Source organism: Carassius auratus, chromosome 50 (assembly GCF_003368295.1).
Source record: "Carassius auratus strain Wakin chromosome 50, ASM336829v1, whole genome shotgun sequence".
NCBI classification, from domain to species: domain Eukaryota; kingdom Metazoa; phylum Chordata; class Actinopteri; order Cypriniformes; family Cyprinidae; genus Carassius; species Carassius auratus.
Genome location: NC_039292.1, coordinates 9,788,079 through 9,807,119, shown reverse-complemented (window position 1 = coordinate 9,807,119; position 19,041 = coordinate 9,788,079). Strand labels below are relative to the sequence as shown.

Sequence of the window (19,041 nt, the reverse complement as noted above, 5' to 3'; positions counted from 1 at the left end):
CAATGACATTCGCGAATTCTGGAGCGCGAAGAGTTCAATGGAGAAAAGAGAACGGTGGCCAACGGAAACGCTAAAGTGTAACAAAACAACATTTTCAAAGTGCTATTTTCATAACTTTCTGTTGTTATTATTAACCGTGTATTAATATGACTTAGTTTATTTCGAACTGTTTCGACGGCAATCATGACTCTAGCTGAGAAAAATAGCGTACGTGTCCGTTCAGCTCTTAAGCTGTTTCTTGGTTAGCGTTCAAATGCGTTTATTGACGTTTAAAAAGACGTGACGTCACGTTCGTGTCAGTTTTTCCTCTTTAAATTAGATATAAACGTCTATACGTTTACTATTTGATCTCTGGAGGCGATATTATTTTGTATGACCACTCTTTAAGTCCAGTTATGGCCTCTCAGAATGTGGTTTTTGCAATCGATGTGGATTATCGACCAGAAGAGAGCAACAGCACAACTAATGGCTATCAGACTCACCTTAAACACTGGATACTAAGAGTTCTGCTCAGTTTGGGACACAAATATGGGCTGGAAAAAGTGCGATGGGGTTATAAATTTTTTCATTCAAGGACTGTGAAAAGTGCAACACTTATAACCAGAGGATCTGATTTCAAGGAGCTCCAAGAGAAGGTGTTCAGTGACTTTGAAGAGGAGCTGCTTGTCAAATTCAGTGTAAAGTCACCCAAAAGTCTGGGAAAGTCCAACAAACTGAAACCAAGCCCGGCTAGCTGTGTCCAAAATGCCTTGAAAGAGATCCTCCTAGACTTCCAGTGGGACAGGCCTGATCTAACATCTCCCACCAAAGTGACACTGAGACCAAGAAGGTCGAGTCGAAGTGGCAGAAATATCCCTCTGCAGGACTATGACATGCTAAACATCGACAAAAATATCCTTTTTGTTGTGTCGGAATGTCCACGGTCCAAAAGAGAGTTGGAAGACTACTTGTCCATTCGTGGAGATGACAGTAGACATCTTAGAGACATACATGAGCAGTTGCTGCCCAAAGGTCTCATACATATGCTTATGCAACGCAAAGTTATGCTTAATTGGGCTGATTCTGGTATATTGAAGGTAAGAGGTGCTCTTATAGAGTTCCAATAGAAAAATAAGGCTTATTTAAGTGTTTATGACTACAGTTTTTTTTTTACCAGGCTAATCATGTGGTGGAGGACTACACTGGCATAGAGTCATTGGCAGAGCTTCTCAGGCAGGTTGGTGGACAGGTTGTGCCCATGCTGTCTCCTCGTTTGCCATTGATGGACCAGCATTCTGAAATAAGCCATTTACTGGGTTTGGGAATAGAAACCTTTCCTATAGATTCAACCAATAGCTACCTTCAATTGCCTGAAAGAATGCACCAACAAGTGTTTCCTCCCTTGGGTGGATCTCTATCCTGGATTGAAGGTATGTATACACACACACACACGGACACTTAATCTTAGGATTTTTAATGAAGTCTCTTATGATCACCAAGTAATATTGTGGAATATTATTATAATTTAAAAACAAATCCATTTTTAGTTTAAAGTGTAATTAATATCTGTGAAAGCAAAGCTGGGTTGTCAGCTGCATTTTTTATTATCAGTGTTGAAAACGGCTTATTTTTGTTAAAACTGATAAAACTTTTCAGGATTATTTGATGGAAAGTTCAAAATAAAAGCTTTTTTTTAAATAATAAAAAACACTTGATCAATTTAAGGAATCCTTGGTTAATATTATTTATTATTTTTTACATTTTACAAACTTTTGAATGGTAGTACTGTATATCATGGGTTTCTCAAAAATATTAAGCAGCACAAGTGTTTAAAGATATCCATTTTATACTTTATAAAAGACTTTCCCGACCTGAATAATTTGTCACACTGCGCATGCGTGAAATGCGTTAAAAAAATTGACGTAATTAACAACAAACAACTAATTAACGCCGTTAACGCGCTATTATAATATACAGGTGCTGGTCATATAATTAGAATATCGTCGAAAAGTTAATTTAGCTAATTCCATTCAAAAAGTGAAACTTGTATATTATATTCATTTATTACACACAGACTGAAATATTTCAAATGTTTATTTCTTTTAATTTTGATGATTATAACTGAAGACTAAGGAAAATCCCAAATTCAGTATCTCAGAAAATTAGAATATTACTTAAGACCAATACAAAGAAAGGATTTTTAGAAATCTTGGCCAAGTATGAACATGAAAAGTATGAGCATGTTCAGCACTCAATAATTAGTTAGGGTTCCTTTTGGCTGAAATACTGCAGCAATGCGGCGTGGCATGGAGTCGATCAGTCTGTGGCACTGCTCAGGTGTTATGAGAGCCCAGGTTGCTCTGATAGTGGCCTTCAGCTCTTCTGCATTGTTGGGTGTGGCATATCGCATCTTCCTCTTCACAATACCCCATATATTTTCTATGGGGTTAAGGTCAGGCGAGTTTGCTGGCCAATTAAGAACAGTGATACCATGGTCCTTAAACCAGGCACTGGTAGCTTTGGCATTGTTTGCAGGTGCCAAGTCCTGTTGGAAAATGAAATCTGCATCTCCATAAAGTTGGTCAGCAGCAGGAAGCATGAAGTAGTGGTTCTTGAAGCACCGACTCCAGCTGCAGTCCAGTCTTTGTGAATCTCCCCCACATTTTTCAATGGGTTTTGTTTCACAATCCTCTCCAGGGTGCAGTCATCCCTATTGCTTGTACACTTTTTTTCTACCACATCTTTTCCTCCCCTTGCCTCTCTATTAATGTGCTTGGACACAGAGCTCTTTGAAAAGCCAGTCTCTTTTGCAAAGACATTTTGTGTCTTGCCCTCCTTGTGCAAGGTGTCAATGGTCATCTTTTGGACAACTGGCAAGTCAGCAGTCTTCCCCATGATTGTGTAGCCTACAGAACTAGACTCAGAGACCATTTAAAGGCATTGCAGGTGTTTTGAGTTAAATAGCTCATTAGAGTTTGACACCAGGTGTCTTCAATATGTATTGAAACACAATAATATTAATAATATTATTAATGTAATTATTAAATAATGTTAAAATATAATTAATTGTTCATTAATTTCAAATAAAGCTTTTCTTTTGAACTTTCTATTCATCAAAGAATCCAGAAAAAAATCACATCGTTTCCTCAAAAATATTAAGCAGCACAATAATAATATTTTCAACACTGATAATAAGTAATGTTTCAATCAGCATATTAGAATGATTACATATATATTTCAGTCTTTCAAGTTCTTTTATTTTAGCTTTATTTTCCTAAATGTGATTCCTACATTTTTGTGGTAGATGGGAACAGGCAGTCCTGTAGTGTGACTCTGGAGCCGGTATCATGCAGGCAGAGGTTTCTGCGGGCTCCTGTGGACGTGGTTCTCAGAGGTGTCTTGCAGGACCTGGACACCATCTGCCTCTCACATTCAGCCTCTGAGAGCTGGATACTGCAGTGCACAGATGCTGAACTGGGTCAGGAGGCTTTTCAGCACTTAAAGCAGTTGTCCACTGGAGGATCTGCCATGGTAAAATAATAATCTGTTATGCTGTTTTATATAATATAATGGTTCCAGCTCTGAAATATGATTGGAGTCACACATGCAAAGCAGAAATGGAATAATTTATTAAACTGTAAAATCACACTGGATGGTCTTTACTTTATAAATAAACAATGACAGACAGTAGCAGGTTTATTTAGGTTACTGTCTCTTTAAGAGCTCATACACGGATCTGTTACATGTGCATTTTGCATCTGAACAGTTTACGTTAATTTAAACTGACAGTTTAATATAAACTAACTGTTTACACGTGAATTGCGCGAATACAGTATTAAGTTGCCTTTCGTGTCTTTTTTCACTTTAATGTTTAAAATGGCAAGACTTTAAAGCAAGTGCAAATTATACTTTCCGTCATGTCATCACAGTATAAGTGTGGAACCTGTGCAAATGAGTATATTAATGTGCAATGCCCATGTCGAAGTCCAAGTCCTGTTCTGTCTCTCCTCCACCACTTCCTCGACTGAATGATGTGAGTTGCGTCACTGTGATGTCACTGAGAGGCTGCAGCTGTGGCAGAGAAGATTTTTGTTGTGCAGAATAAATACATGCCTGCTCCATTTTTATGTTAGTCTTTAAAAGGTTGTAGATCCTTAATGTAATGCATGGCCTTCTGTGGCTTTTTGCTTTGTGTTTGCAAGTGTTTATGTTGTGGAAAGATAAATGCAAAAAGAATTTATGAAGGTGATTTTAGCCTTAAGTGCAAAAGAGTTATTTATTTTTATTTATTTTTTTAAGCTAGCAGATGTGAGTGAAGGAGGTGTGGTGTGTTCAGCGGTGCTGTTGGTGCTCTCCTCCTGTACGGCTCAACTCACTGTCCTTCAGCCTCTGGTTACTCAGGAAGACCAGCTCCTGCCCACAGACCTTGTTTCCTTGGACACCACAAACGACCTCTCCAGTGACCTACCTGATGTTGTCAGCAGTGTTCTTAATGTCATGTTTGATATCATGGAGGACGAGGATCTTTCAGGTATTTGTTTTATCTGACACAATCAGGGGTTTTTGTGACTTGTGCATGTAAACAGACAAACACAATCTTACGGTTTGGAAAAAAACTTCTTACGGTTTCCAGATCAAGTAAAGTCGCCGTTTGTTCCTGACTGGGCCAGTCAAGATCTCAAGCAGGGGTCTTGTTCAAGGAAAAATGTGCTGGTAGAGGGATGGTTTCCTTTATCTGACCAATCAGGAATCAGCTGCGACTTAATGGAATCAATGAGGTTTGGAATCTTTCACTCATCTTTAATTTGACAAGATTACGATAATAGATAAATCATACTGTAATCTGGTTATATTAAATATCTTATTGGACTGCTCTGCTTTTAATGCAAGTAGACAACCATTTTATTTAGTAGGATCTTATAAGGATTATATTATATATATATATTATAAGGATTATAAAGGGTTCCTTTCAAAAAACATTATTTTTTTTTCATCTATCCATTTAAAGCATCTTATGCAATAGTAATGTTGTAATTTTCCATTTTCTTTTATTTGGTTTTATTTTGTTGCATTTGCATCTCCAATGTAACTGGTAGAAAATGCACAACACTACTCCTGCCCTGAAAATAACCTGGTGTTAAAATCCACCCCCAAGTTGTCGAAATGGCACATATATTTGTCATGGTCTGTTTTTATTCTAGTACTAAAACATCGGTCTTGCATATACAGGCTCCTGCATGCAGCTCCAGAGGAAGAGGAGTGTGGAGAGGAGTACTCCGATAATCAGCAGGAGATCACCAGCAGTCTCTCAGAGCTCTATCAGAGCAGCACATCTGGATCCAGTGGCAACCTGAGGTCCAAAAAACGTGAGTACAAAATGGTACACAATGAAGTGATGGATACATCATAAAATTTACTAAATATTGGGAATTATTTTTTTCTTTATCTTTTTCAGGAGGTACACAATGCACACCAGTAAGGCAGAAGATGAAGACAATGTGTCGCTCTCTACAGATGCTGAATTTTGCTCGCTTGAATGTGAAAGCTCAAAAGAGTCAGGGTGATAGCAGCTCTGCTGCATCTGCCAAAGGTGCTGAAAAAGGGGGCAAGAGATGCTCTGGGGATCGGATGAAGCCTGGCACGTTGCGTGAGTATAGAGTCATTTATTTGCGGGAAAAAAAAACATAAGTTAGGCTATATTATCCAAGGTTTAGGTCTCCATGAAGTAAAAACTGGATTGTTTTTTGACTTTATTGTAAATAAATTGTTTATGATAATCATCGAATCTATTCGAACAGATTTCAACAGTGAGGAAGAGCTGATCACCCACCTGGGACTCACTTATCAGAAAGCTGTGGAGAACAGATCTGTGTCTGTTCCCTCTCAAGTCCAGGATATGCTTTCGGTTGTTAAGGCATTCATCAAAACCAACTCTGATGTGGAGGTGAGTCAAAATCACACAGTTGTGTTTCCTGGTTGCAGTCAACTGCAAAACATGGTCTGCCGGATCAAAAACTCTCTTGCAGCCTTCTAAAAGATAAATTTTTGAGACTGAAATGTTGTCAAACTACCAGTTTTGAAAATGTAACTGTTGTCAAAATAAATGTTACAATACAGTATATACTTCTTAAAGATATGTATTTTTGATATTGTGAATTATTGAGTTGGTGAAGACCAAAGTCATGTGATCCTTTAGGAAATATGCAACTGATGTTTGTTTTTGTTTTTTTCCTTTGTTTTTTTAACTGCATATTTAACCATTTCTTACCAGGTTTCATTCTTAGGCTTGGTGCAGAAGCATCTATTGAAATCCTCTAAGTTTATTCGTCAGCTTTATGAAAATTCTTCAGATGAAGAAAGTAAAATCAGGGAGTAAGTATTCAGACCAAATGTTTTTTTTTCTCAAATAAATGTTTCAAATAATCTTGAAACATCTTTATAAAGGTAATAAAAATGTATTGTACTTAGAAATCATTCCTCTTTATACAGATGCCAGCTGCAAGCAGTTCTTCAACTTGAATTGTGCAGGCAATCAGAACAACAAGAAAATGAGGAGGTTGTGGAACAAAGAATCGAGGATGTAAGGAGACGATCAACCTTTAAAAACCTCAGATATCATAACCAATAATTTAACTTTGTATGCAGAAGTTTTCTATGGTTTTTCGTTGTTGTTTAATATGATTTTGATCCCTTTCATTTTTGTTTAAGGTGGCTGATATGCTCCGAATTATCTCCCGGAGTAAAGATGCTGTTTACTTATCCAAATTCATGCAGGATGAAGTTCTGCCAGTGTAAGTTATCAGTAATACAGGAATATTCTTGAAAATGCTAATTGTATCCAAACACAATTCATGATATTTGATCTCTGATATGGCATCTCCCAGGTTCCTGAACAGCGTCCCTAAAGTCTTGGCAGACGTCTACCACAGTTTAGGAACTCAGTTGCCTGAGGCGCTTGTTGCCGTCTTGCCGTCTGACTTCTTCAGTGATGAGTCTATGGCTAAGGATAGTGTGTCTGTGAGTCCTTCACTTTTCTCTGCCACACATAGCAATGCATCCAGTGTCAGAGATCATCTGGAGGAACTCCGCAATCGCTCTGCTAAAAAGAGAAGGTGATTGTCATAGAAAAGAATGTGTAATTTTATCAAGTTCTTTGTCTAGAAGTGGACAAAAACTCTTCTTTTTTTTCTTTTTTTTTTTGCAGGCAGAACATACTCACACGCCACAAAAGCATGGCTGAGGCTCCTCAGGCACTTCGACAGATAGAAATGCCAAGAAAGTCCACACGTCTGGTAAGATTTCTTTTACCGTTGTTTTTATTCTATTATTTTCTGTCTCGTCAGAAGAACCAAAATTCTAACTTTACTATTTGGAAAACAGGCAAAGCCGAAACTCCCGTTAGAAAACCCTGCTGTGGAAGAACCACCACCTCCAAAGCAAGCGGTTCAAGGTAATTGGCTCATTCCATTTGAATCTTTATTATTCATGCTGTGGTTGAGCTGCTTACAAAGTTGTGATCTGTTTATGCCTTTTTTTTTTAATTCACAGAAGTAACAAAGGTAAGGAGAAATCTTTTCAACCAAGTGGCTGCATCTCCCTCAAAGAAGTCCAAAATGCCACGGAGCCAATCTGTGTCAGCAGTAGAGGGTCTTAAGAAACGCAAGCGTTCACATATGGAAGATGAAGGTCATTTTTATTTTTTATAGTGCCTATATATATAGTGCATATTTTATAGAACTTGAATCTTAAAGCTTTTGAATTTCAGGACGACACACTCTTCTGACAAAAAAAGTATCTGAGACACCACTGCATAAACAGGTGTCCAATCGTTTACTTCACCGGCAAAGGACTGGCAGGTGAGTCCTATGTTCTGATTTTTAAGTTGTTGCTATATTTGTTCAATGATACTTGACAATTGTATAGGAAGCATCCAGTTTGAAATGTAATATTCTGGGATTCTATTCCTCTCTTTGTCACAGAAGATCTGGAGAATCTGATGTGTGCATTATTGAAGAGTCTCCTATCAAACCAGCTACTGGTTTGTGTCTAAAATTTTGCCACAATGTCAAACATACAAAGACTACTTACTAATAGAAAGGGTTTTAATAAAACATTTGTTCTTAGACTTGAGGAGGAGCCCAAGAATTAAAAGCCTTACCAGGAGACATTCCAGTGTGTTCTATTCAAGCCAACAGCCACGCTCGCGAAACCTGGACCGTGCGATCTCCTCCTCTCAACTCTGCCACTCTGAGGGTAAAGGTGAGCAGCAAATAGTGAAAGTATCTGTGACCCAGTAAAAATAGAGATGTCATTAAGCTTTTGGACATTAAAATGTTTCCTCTGAGGCAATGTGTATTTTTTGAACATACTGTGAAGGTATGTGCTGGTGCATTTTCAAAGTAGCCTTTTCTTCATTTTGCAGAAGGATTCAATGTTAGTTCTGTTAGGTCGCCAGTTCGGATTCTTTTTGGTGCTACTCAGTCCTCTGCTCGCTTGAGGCACTTTACAGCATCCTCATCAAAGGATCATGGCAACAAAGAGTTTTCACTTAGGTCTGCAGTTTTTGAGGTAATATCCATTTCAGTTTACAGTTGATTAAAATAACATGAAATATCGAGTCCTGTCATCTCTTTTTTTACTTTAATATGATACATTTATTTTGCAGAGTCAAAATAAAACTCCACAGAAGTTAAGATCTGATCCAATAGGATCTGCAGTTGAGTGCAGAACCCCTCAGTCCCCAAGAACTCCATGCCGGACAGTTGGAGAGAATTGGATGACCCTGCGAGGGAGCCTTTTTCAGTCACCGGCTGCAAAGAGCCTAGTGGTAGAGACACCCAAGAAAAGCCCACTGAAGGGGATACTTAAGACTCCAATGAAAAGCCTCTTGGATTGTGTTTCTCCAAATGGCGCTTCATTGAGGAGCCCAAACTGTAGAACGCCAAAGAAGAGCGTGACATGGTCTCCATCTCCACGGAAGTGCCTGCCAGAAAACCAAATTGATGTGCCAGAGTCTCCAATGTTTACAAAGAGATACTCACCAAGGCTAATTACACATGGCAAGAATAGCAGCCCAGAGGAAAGAAATGTTTTCAAAACACCCGACAAAGTGCCCCAAAGGAAATCCAAGGCATCTCCTGGAACAATGCCTAGGGCACTTGAAATGTGCGTCCTTGGTACTGTTGATCCAGAAACATCTGAGTCCATTACAAGATCAGGAAAGATGAGGAGGACACTAAGCTTACCTTGCAAGATTACTGAAAAGTCTGGTGAGTTTGCTTCCGTTGACTCACAACAATCTGATTCCAGTCCATTTCCTGTCTGTGATTCACCATTAAAACCAAATATACAAACACCCATAAAAAGTCCCAGCTCAACACACAGGATGTGCACTCGCTCTGGAAGAACACCTGTAAAAGAGTCCTTGTTGCTTTCAAACAAGTCTCAAGCCATTACAGGTTTTAACCCTTCACCTTCTAAAGGTCTGTCTGTGGCTGTATCAAAATTAAATATGTCACCATACTCTGGTCATCCTAGAACAGTTATCCACCCTCAAAGCTGTTCGCCATCTTGTATTGTGGGAGAATTTCCACAGGATAACCAAACGATTGGGCAAAATGAGCTCAACCATGGAAAAGCAGAAGAGGTGTCATCTTCAGACTCACAGCAGTTTGATCGCTCTGAATTCAGCATTACTACAGATGATGAAAGTATTGATATATCGGAGGCCTCAGTGGTGAAGACCCAGCTCACAGGGGGCATTAAGATGAACATCGCTTTCTCAAGGAAACCCTCTAGATCCTCAGAGGTTTTCGAATTTAAGGGAAAACAAGTTATCCCCGTCATTACCACACCAAGTCGAAGCTATGGCTTCCGTCAAACTCCAGACCGGCGCCAACGAGAAGCGGAAGCACGTCTTGGATACTCCTCGGGAACACCAAAGATCTCCACCCCAAAAACACAGCAAAGTCCTGCATGTGGAAAGATGTCCACTCCTCAGCCACTCACTTATGAAGTGGAAATGGAAATGCAGGCATCAGGCCTGCCTAAACTAAAGTTAAGACGGACCGATTCTTTCAGCACAGGTGATGCACCTAGTAGTGCAACCAAGGGCATGGCCTCACATCTTGTGCACCGGAACATGTCAAATGTGAAAGCGCCACAAGTTGACAGCCCACTTGCACAATGTTCTAGACATCCTGGCTGTATTTCCCCATCACTCTGCAGTCGAGGAACTCCTGCCAAAGGTACACCTGGGAAGGGTGTACAGACATACATATGTCAGTCGATCACTCCCACACATTATCCAACAAATAACCAATCCCCATTGGCGTCCCCACTGACTCCATCTCCTCAAAGCAGAGGATGGTCAACCCCAGAGAACTTCAGTAGCTGGCCTCGAAAGAAAAGAGCTCGGATCGAGACTTGCGGGAGCAAAGAGCAGGTCATCAAAGGGATTCCGCTCCTTGAAAAAACTGCGGTGTTTGAGGACCCAGAACTCTCTGATGTTTTCCGTATTCCAGGGGTGGAAGAACTCAAGGAGTCACTGAGCACCCCAGTAAGTCAAAGAAAACTGAGTTTGAGATCAAGCCAGGTGATGGACCATCAGTACTCACCGGAAGGCATGGATTGGACTGAGACCGTGGTTCAAGAGTGTGATGCTAGAGACCCTACGAAGTCTGAACCATTTGTGTGGATGGGCAGAAAAGGTACAGTGAAGCTTGGGTCTAATTCATAGCTTGTCCCTTGGGTTTCTATAATGTGTTCGTAAACGTTGTGGCTTTAATATCTTTCAGTGGATACCCCTAAAGTAAAGAAACCTGTGTCTGCCAGTGGAATCTTCGCTCTTACTCAGTCACCTCTGTTATACAAGAAATCAGCTGTATCCAGTGAAGCAGCACAACTTAACGGTGAGACAATGGTGTATGTAGAGCTATAGGTCAGAGTAGACACATTACTTGATCTGACACTGATAAACATGAGACTGAGGGGTTGCCTTAACAAGAATTTTTTTGGAAAGCTAATGCAGACTGCAAGAGACGTTTCCTTATCCCTGTACTCCTACTGCCTTTTTTATGGTCCTCTGAATACAAGTAGTAAAATGACCAAAAGTGAAAAAGTTACTTTAGAAAATATCAGATCAGGTTTTATTAATTTTTTAGTGTTTGTTAGTTATAACACAAATAATTTTTTCCAAAAGGATCAAGGTCTGAGCTGGATATCTCTCCTCTTTGCCAGCCGAGAAGGCGAAGGACACCAAGTAGGACTTACAGCCGAAAGAAACTTCTAGACTAAGCTTGTCATTATAAAAAGCCCTGCCCTGTTTTGCACTGTTGCTTTTAGAAAAACAAAATCCTTTTTTATAACCATTTTATTGTCTGTTTTAGCTCACTTTATTCTCATTTGCTTTTTTGGGCTCTATGTATTATACCAATGTAATATACACCATATGCCAAATGGCATCAGTTAGGTGCAGCATAAGTTTTAACTGGTCCGAACATTTGTTTTGAAAATGTGGAATTTTTTTTTTTTTTTTTTGTCTTTTTCAGGATAATGAAATCAAGCTTTAATTACTTTTATTTATTTATTTGTGCTTATTGGTGGATTTTTTTTATTACTGTTCTTAACAGTCCAGAAGCTCACTTGCAATATCTTGTCCATGTCTATCTTGTCAAGGTGAAATAATTGTAAATGTAAACAGATTATTTTAATAAAGACAGTTGTTCTTAAACCTCTACATGCCACTTTAATCAGTTCTGATGTTTTAGTAAAATATTTGCACATTTAATGGGCCGGAATTCACTAAATACATAAGTTCAAGAACTAACAAAGAGTTTTGCAGTCTAGAGGAGTTGGTGCTAGTTTGTGAAATGCAAAGCCTGTCTGCAGATTTTAGTTTCACAATGATTCCATTCAGTCAGAGGATATCGATTATGTTTGATATTTTGAGCTGATTTTAGAAAGTTCTCATTTATCTCCTAGTTTGTGTGTGTTTTTGTTCAGAATGACTTTAAAGTCTGATAGTGTATGATCCACAGGTATTTAGTGTATGATGCCATTGTTCTTTGTAACTATGAAGTTGACACACATGATGCCTAGTGTTTTAAAATGCTCCGAATTCAAAGTCATGGTGTAGTCTAACCTTGACTCTAGTGGCATTTGGTCTGTCTTGGAAGTATCTATTTGTCAATGGGTAAACTGCACCAGTCAATTACTAGAGCACCATGTGGATCTGTTTGATGATTCTTGGGTTGAAATTCTGTTTAAGTACAATACCATGACTTGGTTATACTTCAGAGAAATATGCGTGGCATTTTTTGACGGTTAAAAATTTCAGTTGAGATTTGACTTCCTGATAAAGGCAAACAAATGTGATTTACAAGAGCTCCTCGTTTGAAACATGATCAAGTTACATCAGCTCTACAACTTGAACATACCGGCAACACTACTGAAAAACTTCCACCGGTCTTTAGATTTAAATCTATAGCTTCTGCAATTTTGTATTATTCTGGAACAAATACAACAATAGGATAGATAAGGAGATGGACAAGGATAAGGGCAACAAATTTGTCAATTTTAGGTCGAAACTAACCAATGGCTAAAGGCTTTTGTTCATAGTGGTACAAGTTCTACAATTCTCCTGCATGTAACTGCATATCTAGTAGTTACATGTGGCTAGAATATACAATCATTTTAATACAATGTATAACAACAACAAAAAACAGTTCAAACCAGCACGATTGTAGGTTTAGTGGGCCTTTTATTTCACAAGCCTTCCAAATGTACAAAAAAAAAAAAAACACCGGTAAAAAAAAAAAAAGGGAAACCTAATTCACCAAATCCCCCTCTTTCATGAGAAAACAAAAACATGTAGAATTGCTCTCAAAAGTGCTTCTCTCCAAGGTACAGTGTAGGGAAACCAATCTCAATTTGACAGATCTGTACCTCTTCCACTTATCTAAAAATGTAGTCTGGCAGTCACAACCTTCCACAGTGTTCCCAGAGCAGCAGGCCCAAGAGAGGGCTGACGTTGTGACGTGGGTCAGAGCACTCGCTTCACTAAAGATTGGAATATAATTTATGTCTCCTGCAAAAACTGCCTCCTCAGTTGTTGGGCTGTGATTGTTTATAACTCAGACTTCTTCTTCTTTGACTTCTTCTCATCTTCTTGCACCACCACGGTGTTTGTGGCCTCTCTTTTAAGATAGGAAATAAAGTCGCTGACTTCACGACCTCCCTGATGGTCAAACAAGACTGATTACATTCATGCTTCTTGGTAGAATGAACAGTGAAGTATAGATTTGAAAAAACAAAACACAAACCTCGTATTTCTTTGGATTTTGCTTCTGACCAGCCGGGGAGAAATAGATAGTGGGGAATCTGAAAGCAAAGTAAATCATTTAGCGACTAATCAAACTACAAATGAGAACAAAAACTCATGTGGCACAGAAAAGGCACTAGCGTCGAAAATGACGGTTAGTCACTACATACCCTCTAACTTCATATGGAGAGGGGACATCATTAGCAGTGGCGTCCATCTTTGCAATGACAATGTTTGGATTGTCGGAAAGCTGTAATATAAAGAGAATATTTATGAGTTGGCTGTTCAGATCAATATTTCATAGCGAAGACACAAACTCAAAAAATAAAACCTCACCTTCTCTCCAAGTTCTTTGTATTTAGGCTCCAGGCTCTTGCAGTGTCCACACCAGGGGGCGTAAAACTCAATGAGGACGTCTTTACTCTCATCATTTACAATTGAGTCAAAGTTCTCAGCTACAAGAACCTGGAATTATAAAGATGAAGTTTCAGGTTGTGTGTAGTATTTATGTATAAGTGATGAAACAAAATCCCTTGACGCACCTTCACTGGGCCATCGTTGTTCTCGGGAATGGGCTCAGATTTGAGATAACGCTTCAGGTTTCCATCAAAATAATCCTGCAGGAACTTTTCCAAGGCCTTACCATCACGACTGCAGACACAAAAGGATTGATTTGTGTGTGCTGCTTAAAACAAGCTCCTTTGTCAAAAGAGGGGGAAAAAAACCTTACGAGAACTCCTCCTTCATGACGTATTTGTCTCCCTTAGCAGTGCGGATGCCTACAAGAGGAAGCTCTCCGCTGCTGCCGTCCAGACCCAACTCAGACACGTCATGGCTAAAGCTGTTCTTATTGGCCACAGCGAAGCTCAGCTTCTTCCCCTGATCCAAGAAGCTCTTGGCCACCTTCATAACCCTGCAGAGAGACAAATACATTAAAACATTAAAAAAAAATTTAAATACATCAAAAACACTTTTACAGCAGGGTTCCTCAAATCTTGCCCTGGAGGGCCAATGCGCTGCAGAGTTTCGCTCCAAGCCTGATCGAACTCACCGACCTGTGATTTTCTTATGATCCTGAAGACAATGATTAGCATGCTCAGGTGTGTTTGATTAGGGTTAGAGCTAAACTCTGTAGGAAAGTGGATCTCGAGGTCCAGATTTGAGGATGCCTGTTTTACAGCATTGACAAATAGAAAAACTTACATTCACCTCAAAATTATGATTTTTCTTAAAGTGGTCATATGACGTTGCCAATAAGTTATTTCATTTAATGTAATGTAATATATTTATGTGGTTTAAGGTTCTGAAACGCGTCGATGTTTACAAAGCTCATTGTTCTGAAAAGCAGGTGTGCCAGCTATCTAGTGCATTGTGATTGGCTGAATACCTCAAGCAAGTGACGGAAATGTTACGTTATATATATAGTATTACAACTAGGGAAAAAAAAAATGTACTAGTTAAAAAACATTACTTCTACTTGTAAAGATATTTCCAGGTCTTTCATCATCATGGGGACTTGAAATATGATACTGGAAACAAACTCCACATCTATATGCAAAAAGTAATAAAACTGAGTCCTACCTGTTCCTCCAGTAGTTGGAACCCTTGGGGTTCTTCTCGTAGTCCACATCATAGTAGGCCACCAATAAGTCTTTGCCTTTCAGCTGGTCTTTGTTGTCATCAGTCATGTGGGGACAGATACCAAAACTGGCAAAAAAAAAAAAAAACATTAATATTACATCTCTCTCCACCAAATCATACAAACTAATAGTAAACTAACAAAATTGATAGTTTACTCATTTTTACATTGTGATCATAAGCTGAAACGTACATGTTGTCCTGAATGAACTTCTTGATCTTCGCGCTTGTGAATTTGTCCTCTGTGAACGTCACACTGCTGTCCTCAAATTTATTGCTGAGAAGAGGTGGCCGGAACAAAACAATGCCCCTGCAATACACAAAAAATAATTAGAAATGTGAAACAGGATGGGTTCCTCTAAATAAACAGAATCCAAAATGCTACATACTCTCCATCCGCGTCATGTTTCTTTACCAAGTCCTCTACGTTAGTGTGGGCGAAACGGTAGGACTCTCTTAAAGCGCTGGCAGCCTTCAGGAACTCTCCCTGAGCAGCACTTCCTCCATCGGCAAAGAATCCTGGACACATGGATAACAATTACATATTGTCAAGTGTACGGATGCAAAAAAATAATCCAGTTTAATCAGGTTATGTTACAGTATAATACCATCACTTACCCACAACACTAGCATCACGGCCCCCAATGTACTTCTCAAATTCAGCTTCACTTTTGAGCTCCACCGAGGCTGGACCTGCCTGCTTCTTCAGGTGGCTAACAATTCCATCTGTTGGATTAGAGAAGAAACAACAACATTAAAATCTGATGAAGAGACTACATATGACATCACACGAGATACAAGAACATACCTGCTGTCCTGGGACCGTCGTAGCCACCAGAATCCTCTCCGTCTCGGAAAATCTTCAGGGTCGGGTATCCGCTCACGCCGTATTTGCTGCACACGTTGGAATTGGCGGTACAGTCCACCTAGATCAGTTATGAATATGAGTTTTTGTTACGAAACAATGCATCATTTTCCTAAATGTCTTCTGTAGAGGACACCAGCACAAACATCATGTTAATCAGGCTTTTTGGGGAAACACTACAAGTCAATAGGGAAAGAAATTATAAAATCAATACTCCTATGAAATACCAGATATTCTTGTTAAAATGATGTTATTAAACAGTTGTTACTCCCATTATAAAACTTTTTTTTTTCCATTATAGTTTGCCCCAAGAACACATTAAATGAGACGCAGTGTCTAGATACACTGTATAGAATGGGAATGCCAATTTATTGACATTTTATGCAAAACAAAGTACAGTAGTGTATTAAATCATTCTGTCATAACATAGTTGAGAACCATCTTTGTACAAAGTTTGGTTAAAATTAGCCTGAAACCTAAAAACTGATTGGTGAATGGAAAAGGTCTATTTTTTTCTGAAATAGAATAAAATATGAACAATATTTTTTCTTCTCTCCATTTGTTTCTTATGCTCCAACCAACATTATAACAAAAAATAAATTCAAAGAAAGAAATCTGGTTCTCATGAGTACATTATAATATCTTTACACTGCAACTGCACAAGGGAAGCCTTAAGAAAATATGACAACCTGAAAAATATTAAAGCCTATAATAAGACTATGTAGTATTCCAGGTAAATTTTACCTTAGCAAGTGGGACAATGCCTTTTAGTCGAGTAGCGGCTGCCTCATACTCAGGGGCAAGACGTTTGCAATGGCCACACCTAAAAGTGAACATGATATATGAGGTTTATTAGTTTGAAAAATTAGGCTCACATACACTCATAATTGACAAATATGAAAATATGAAGCTGAGATAGATAGATAGATAGATAGATAGATAGATAGATAGATACTCCTGGACTATATGTAAAATCTGAGGCACGGTAACTCATTGATAAATTCGGTCCGAGGTCAGTCAGTAACTCTGAACTACGTAATCGTGTTTCATCCAATCACGCACGGCCAGCGAAACTTCATTGTCCAATCAAAACGTTACAGCCTGAGGGCCGCAAAGCCTCCAAACATCCTTGTTACCGCCCTCGTCTGCGATTTCTATCTGATAAACTGCAACTCAAGACAAATATTAAACTTGTTTCGACACACTTTTAAAATGTAATGCTGCAAACAGCCCTAAAAGTCAAATCTCACACAGAGAACAAACATCTACTAATGATGGCCTTTATATGCATTTTTTAAAGGGACAGTTGACTTAAAATGGGAACTCATGTGGATTCAAACATGCTTTACTTTCTTTCGGATTCCAGCGAGCGTTTAAAAGTCTTTATCACTCCATTCCCAGATTCATTATTAGCATCTCAAGACCTTGCATAATCCTAACACGAATAGGAAAGCAGCTGATATGGTTAACGTTACTTTCGATTTTGCAAACCAGCTTTGTAGTTTTATTCAAAGTCCCGATTATGCACGCATTTCCCTAATACTACTGGGTAAGGTTGGTATCTAGAAAACAAGCTTTATAGCTATATATTTTTTCATTTAGATACCAACTAACTTGGTGTAACGGTTTATTTTAATTATCTAGAGTAAGCCTAATGCACCAACTTTCTAAACTGCATGAAGAAAACATCGTTCTAAAGCCCGAATTGTCTTATACTCACCAGGGTGCGAAGAATTCCACCAGAATGAGGTCGTGATCTCCGATTTTGCTGTCAAAATCATCATCTGTGAACTCGAGCACATCACTGGCGCGCGCGGCCGCCGCGAAAGCAGCGATAAATAGCACAGCCAGCATCATTTCAGACTCTTTCCAGTGCAACAGTGAAGAGAATGATTACTATCCTGGCAGCCCTCAGTTAATTGCTTCGTTTTGATGTGTTGCTGTATGATGAAGGAGTGCCCCAAAGAAAGGCCCACCAGATCTAGCTCTCTGAATTCAATGAAAGAGAAAGCGCAGACGGACGCACGAATGTGCAAACCCGGAGCTCTTCAAAGTAACCAAAGTGTGGCATCTCACTATTGGATTTTCAGCAGCGTCATGCTGTTGCAAACAGCCAATCAGAACACGAGAAAGACACACTTCCGGGTGGGGAAGTCATCTTTGCATGTTACAAGGAAAAATAGTTGCATTTGTATACTATGTCTAAACTGAACAATCTGTAGGTCACTAATCATAATAAACTCCATGAAATGACCTCGAACTCCACAGTCAGATGGCCATGCTTCCAATTAAGCTCATGTTCATCATTCTCATTTTTTTTAAATTAAAAAACAATAATAAAAAAAAGACAAGAAAAAGCATTTTATTAGTGCTCTCAGGCTTTACGTTTAAATATGCTCCACAAGATCCACTTGCAGTGCATTACCAATCTGAGAATCATTTCATTCATAATATTTCAGCAATTATGTTAGGTTATGTGTAACTTGTTTTGAACCTGTAAAAATTAGACATTTTCAATTTCAATTTATTTATTTAAATGGGACAGTGCATATTCGTGAACGTACAATCAAAGTTGAACGTAAATACGCCGGATTTAGCACAATGCTAATTTCCATCCGTAGTCCCAATGTGGTGAACAATTTGACAAAGTGATACCCAATGTAACACTGTTTTCTGTTGGCCTGTTCTTCCAGTGGTTCTACCAGAGACCTTCAAAGGTGCGCTCATACAGCAAAACATGTTAAAACTTCTCACCCAGTTTTGTGTCCTCAGATTTTTGAAGATTGTCTCCAAATTCCAAAATATTCGTCTTATGTTGCAGACAATCTTACGTGGAGTATGCAATTATACTTAAAGCTAGTACTGTGTAAGAAACATGATGATTCATTAAAGCTAGCAATGCTAACTACTTCCAACAGACTGTGAAAATGATATTTCCAGAGTTGTTAATGGAGTTTTTAGTTGTTGCTGTGTTTGGATTAATACTTTTTGAAAAATCCACCAATTACATTTTATCTGTTGTGACACAGTCCAGGGTTTCCTTAACCTGCACGACTCCTAAGATAAGTAATAAGAATGCATCAGCAAACCTGCTCTATGAATTCTGTTCTTCATCACGAACACTGGAGTGGGGAAGGGTTAGATAATGAAAGATGTGTGATTAACACTTTTTAATTAAATCTATTAAATATATTGTTCTTTAAATCTGTCTGTCTGTGATTTTAATATATAAAGGGGT

At 38.8% G+C, this 19,041-nt stretch overlaps 2 protein-coding genes across 2 annotated transcripts; one reads left to right on the top strand and one right to left on the bottom strand.

Moving 5' to 3' along the window:
* On the top strand, window positions 1-11,714 carry LOC113066934 (treslin-like). The gene is made up of 22 exons (XM_026239075.1): window positions 1-1,076; window positions 1,157-1,409; window positions 3,284-3,510; window positions 4,279-4,510; window positions 4,613-4,757; window positions 5,209-5,345; window positions 5,435-5,626; window positions 5,778-5,923; window positions 6,251-6,351; window positions 6,469-6,559; window positions 6,688-6,770; window positions 6,864-7,091; window positions 7,184-7,271; window positions 7,360-7,429; window positions 7,528-7,665; window positions 7,745-7,835; window positions 7,959-8,017; window positions 8,104-8,238; window positions 8,402-8,547; window positions 8,645-10,688; window positions 10,776-10,889; window positions 11,180-11,714. The coding sequence occupies exons 1-22, from the start codon at window positions 396-398 to the stop codon at window positions 11,272-11,274; spliced, it is 5,496 nt and encodes a 1,831-aa protein (XP_026094860.1). The 5' UTR covers window positions 1-395; the 3' UTR covers window positions 11,275-11,714.
* A 1,097-nt stretch (window positions 11,715-12,811) lies between these two features.
* On the bottom strand, window positions 12,812-17,890 carry LOC113066935 (protein disulfide-isomerase A3-like). Its single transcript, XM_026239076.1, has 13 exons — window positions 17,524-17,890; window positions 16,548-16,626; window positions 15,747-15,864; window positions 15,557-15,664; window positions 15,328-15,457; window positions 15,132-15,248; window positions 14,882-15,007; window positions 14,031-14,213; window positions 13,843-13,951; window positions 13,637-13,765; window positions 13,471-13,550; window positions 13,302-13,359; window positions 12,812-13,216 (listed from the first exon to the last, which is right to left on the bottom strand). Exons 1-13 carry the CDS (start codon window positions 17,658-17,660, stop codon window positions 13,106-13,108), a joined length of 1,485 nt encoding a protein of 494 aa, XP_026094861.1. The 5' UTR covers window positions 17,661-17,890; the 3' UTR covers window positions 12,812-13,105.
* Window positions 17,891-19,041: the final 1,151 nt, after the last annotated feature.

Bases quoted from the DNA above. Each gene is read 5' to 3' on its own strand.
- LOC113066934 (XM_026239075.1), top strand. From the start codon at position 396: ATGGCCTCTCAGAATGTGGTTTTTGCAATCGATGTGGATTATCGACCA. The intron at 3,511-4,278 runs GTAAAATAATAA...TATTTTTTTAAG, and splicing joins CCACTGGAGGATCTGCCATG to CTAGCAGATGTGAGTGAAGG. The intron at 4,758-5,208 runs GTTTGGAATCTT...TTGCATATACAG, and splicing joins GACTTAATGGAATCAATGAG to GCTCCTGCATGCAGCTCCAG.
- LOC113066935 (XM_026239076.1), bottom strand. From the start codon at position 17,660: ATGATGCTGGCTGTGCTATTTATCGCTGCTTTCGCGGCGGCCGCGCGC. The intron at 16,627-17,523 runs GTGAGTATAAGA...GTTCACTTTTAG, and splicing joins GTGGAATTCTTCGCACCCTG to GTGTGGCCATTGCAAACGTC. The intron at 14,214-14,881 runs GTAGGACTCAGT...GTCTCTCTGCAG, and splicing joins TCCAACTACTGGAGGAACAG to GGTTATGAAGGTGGCCAAGA.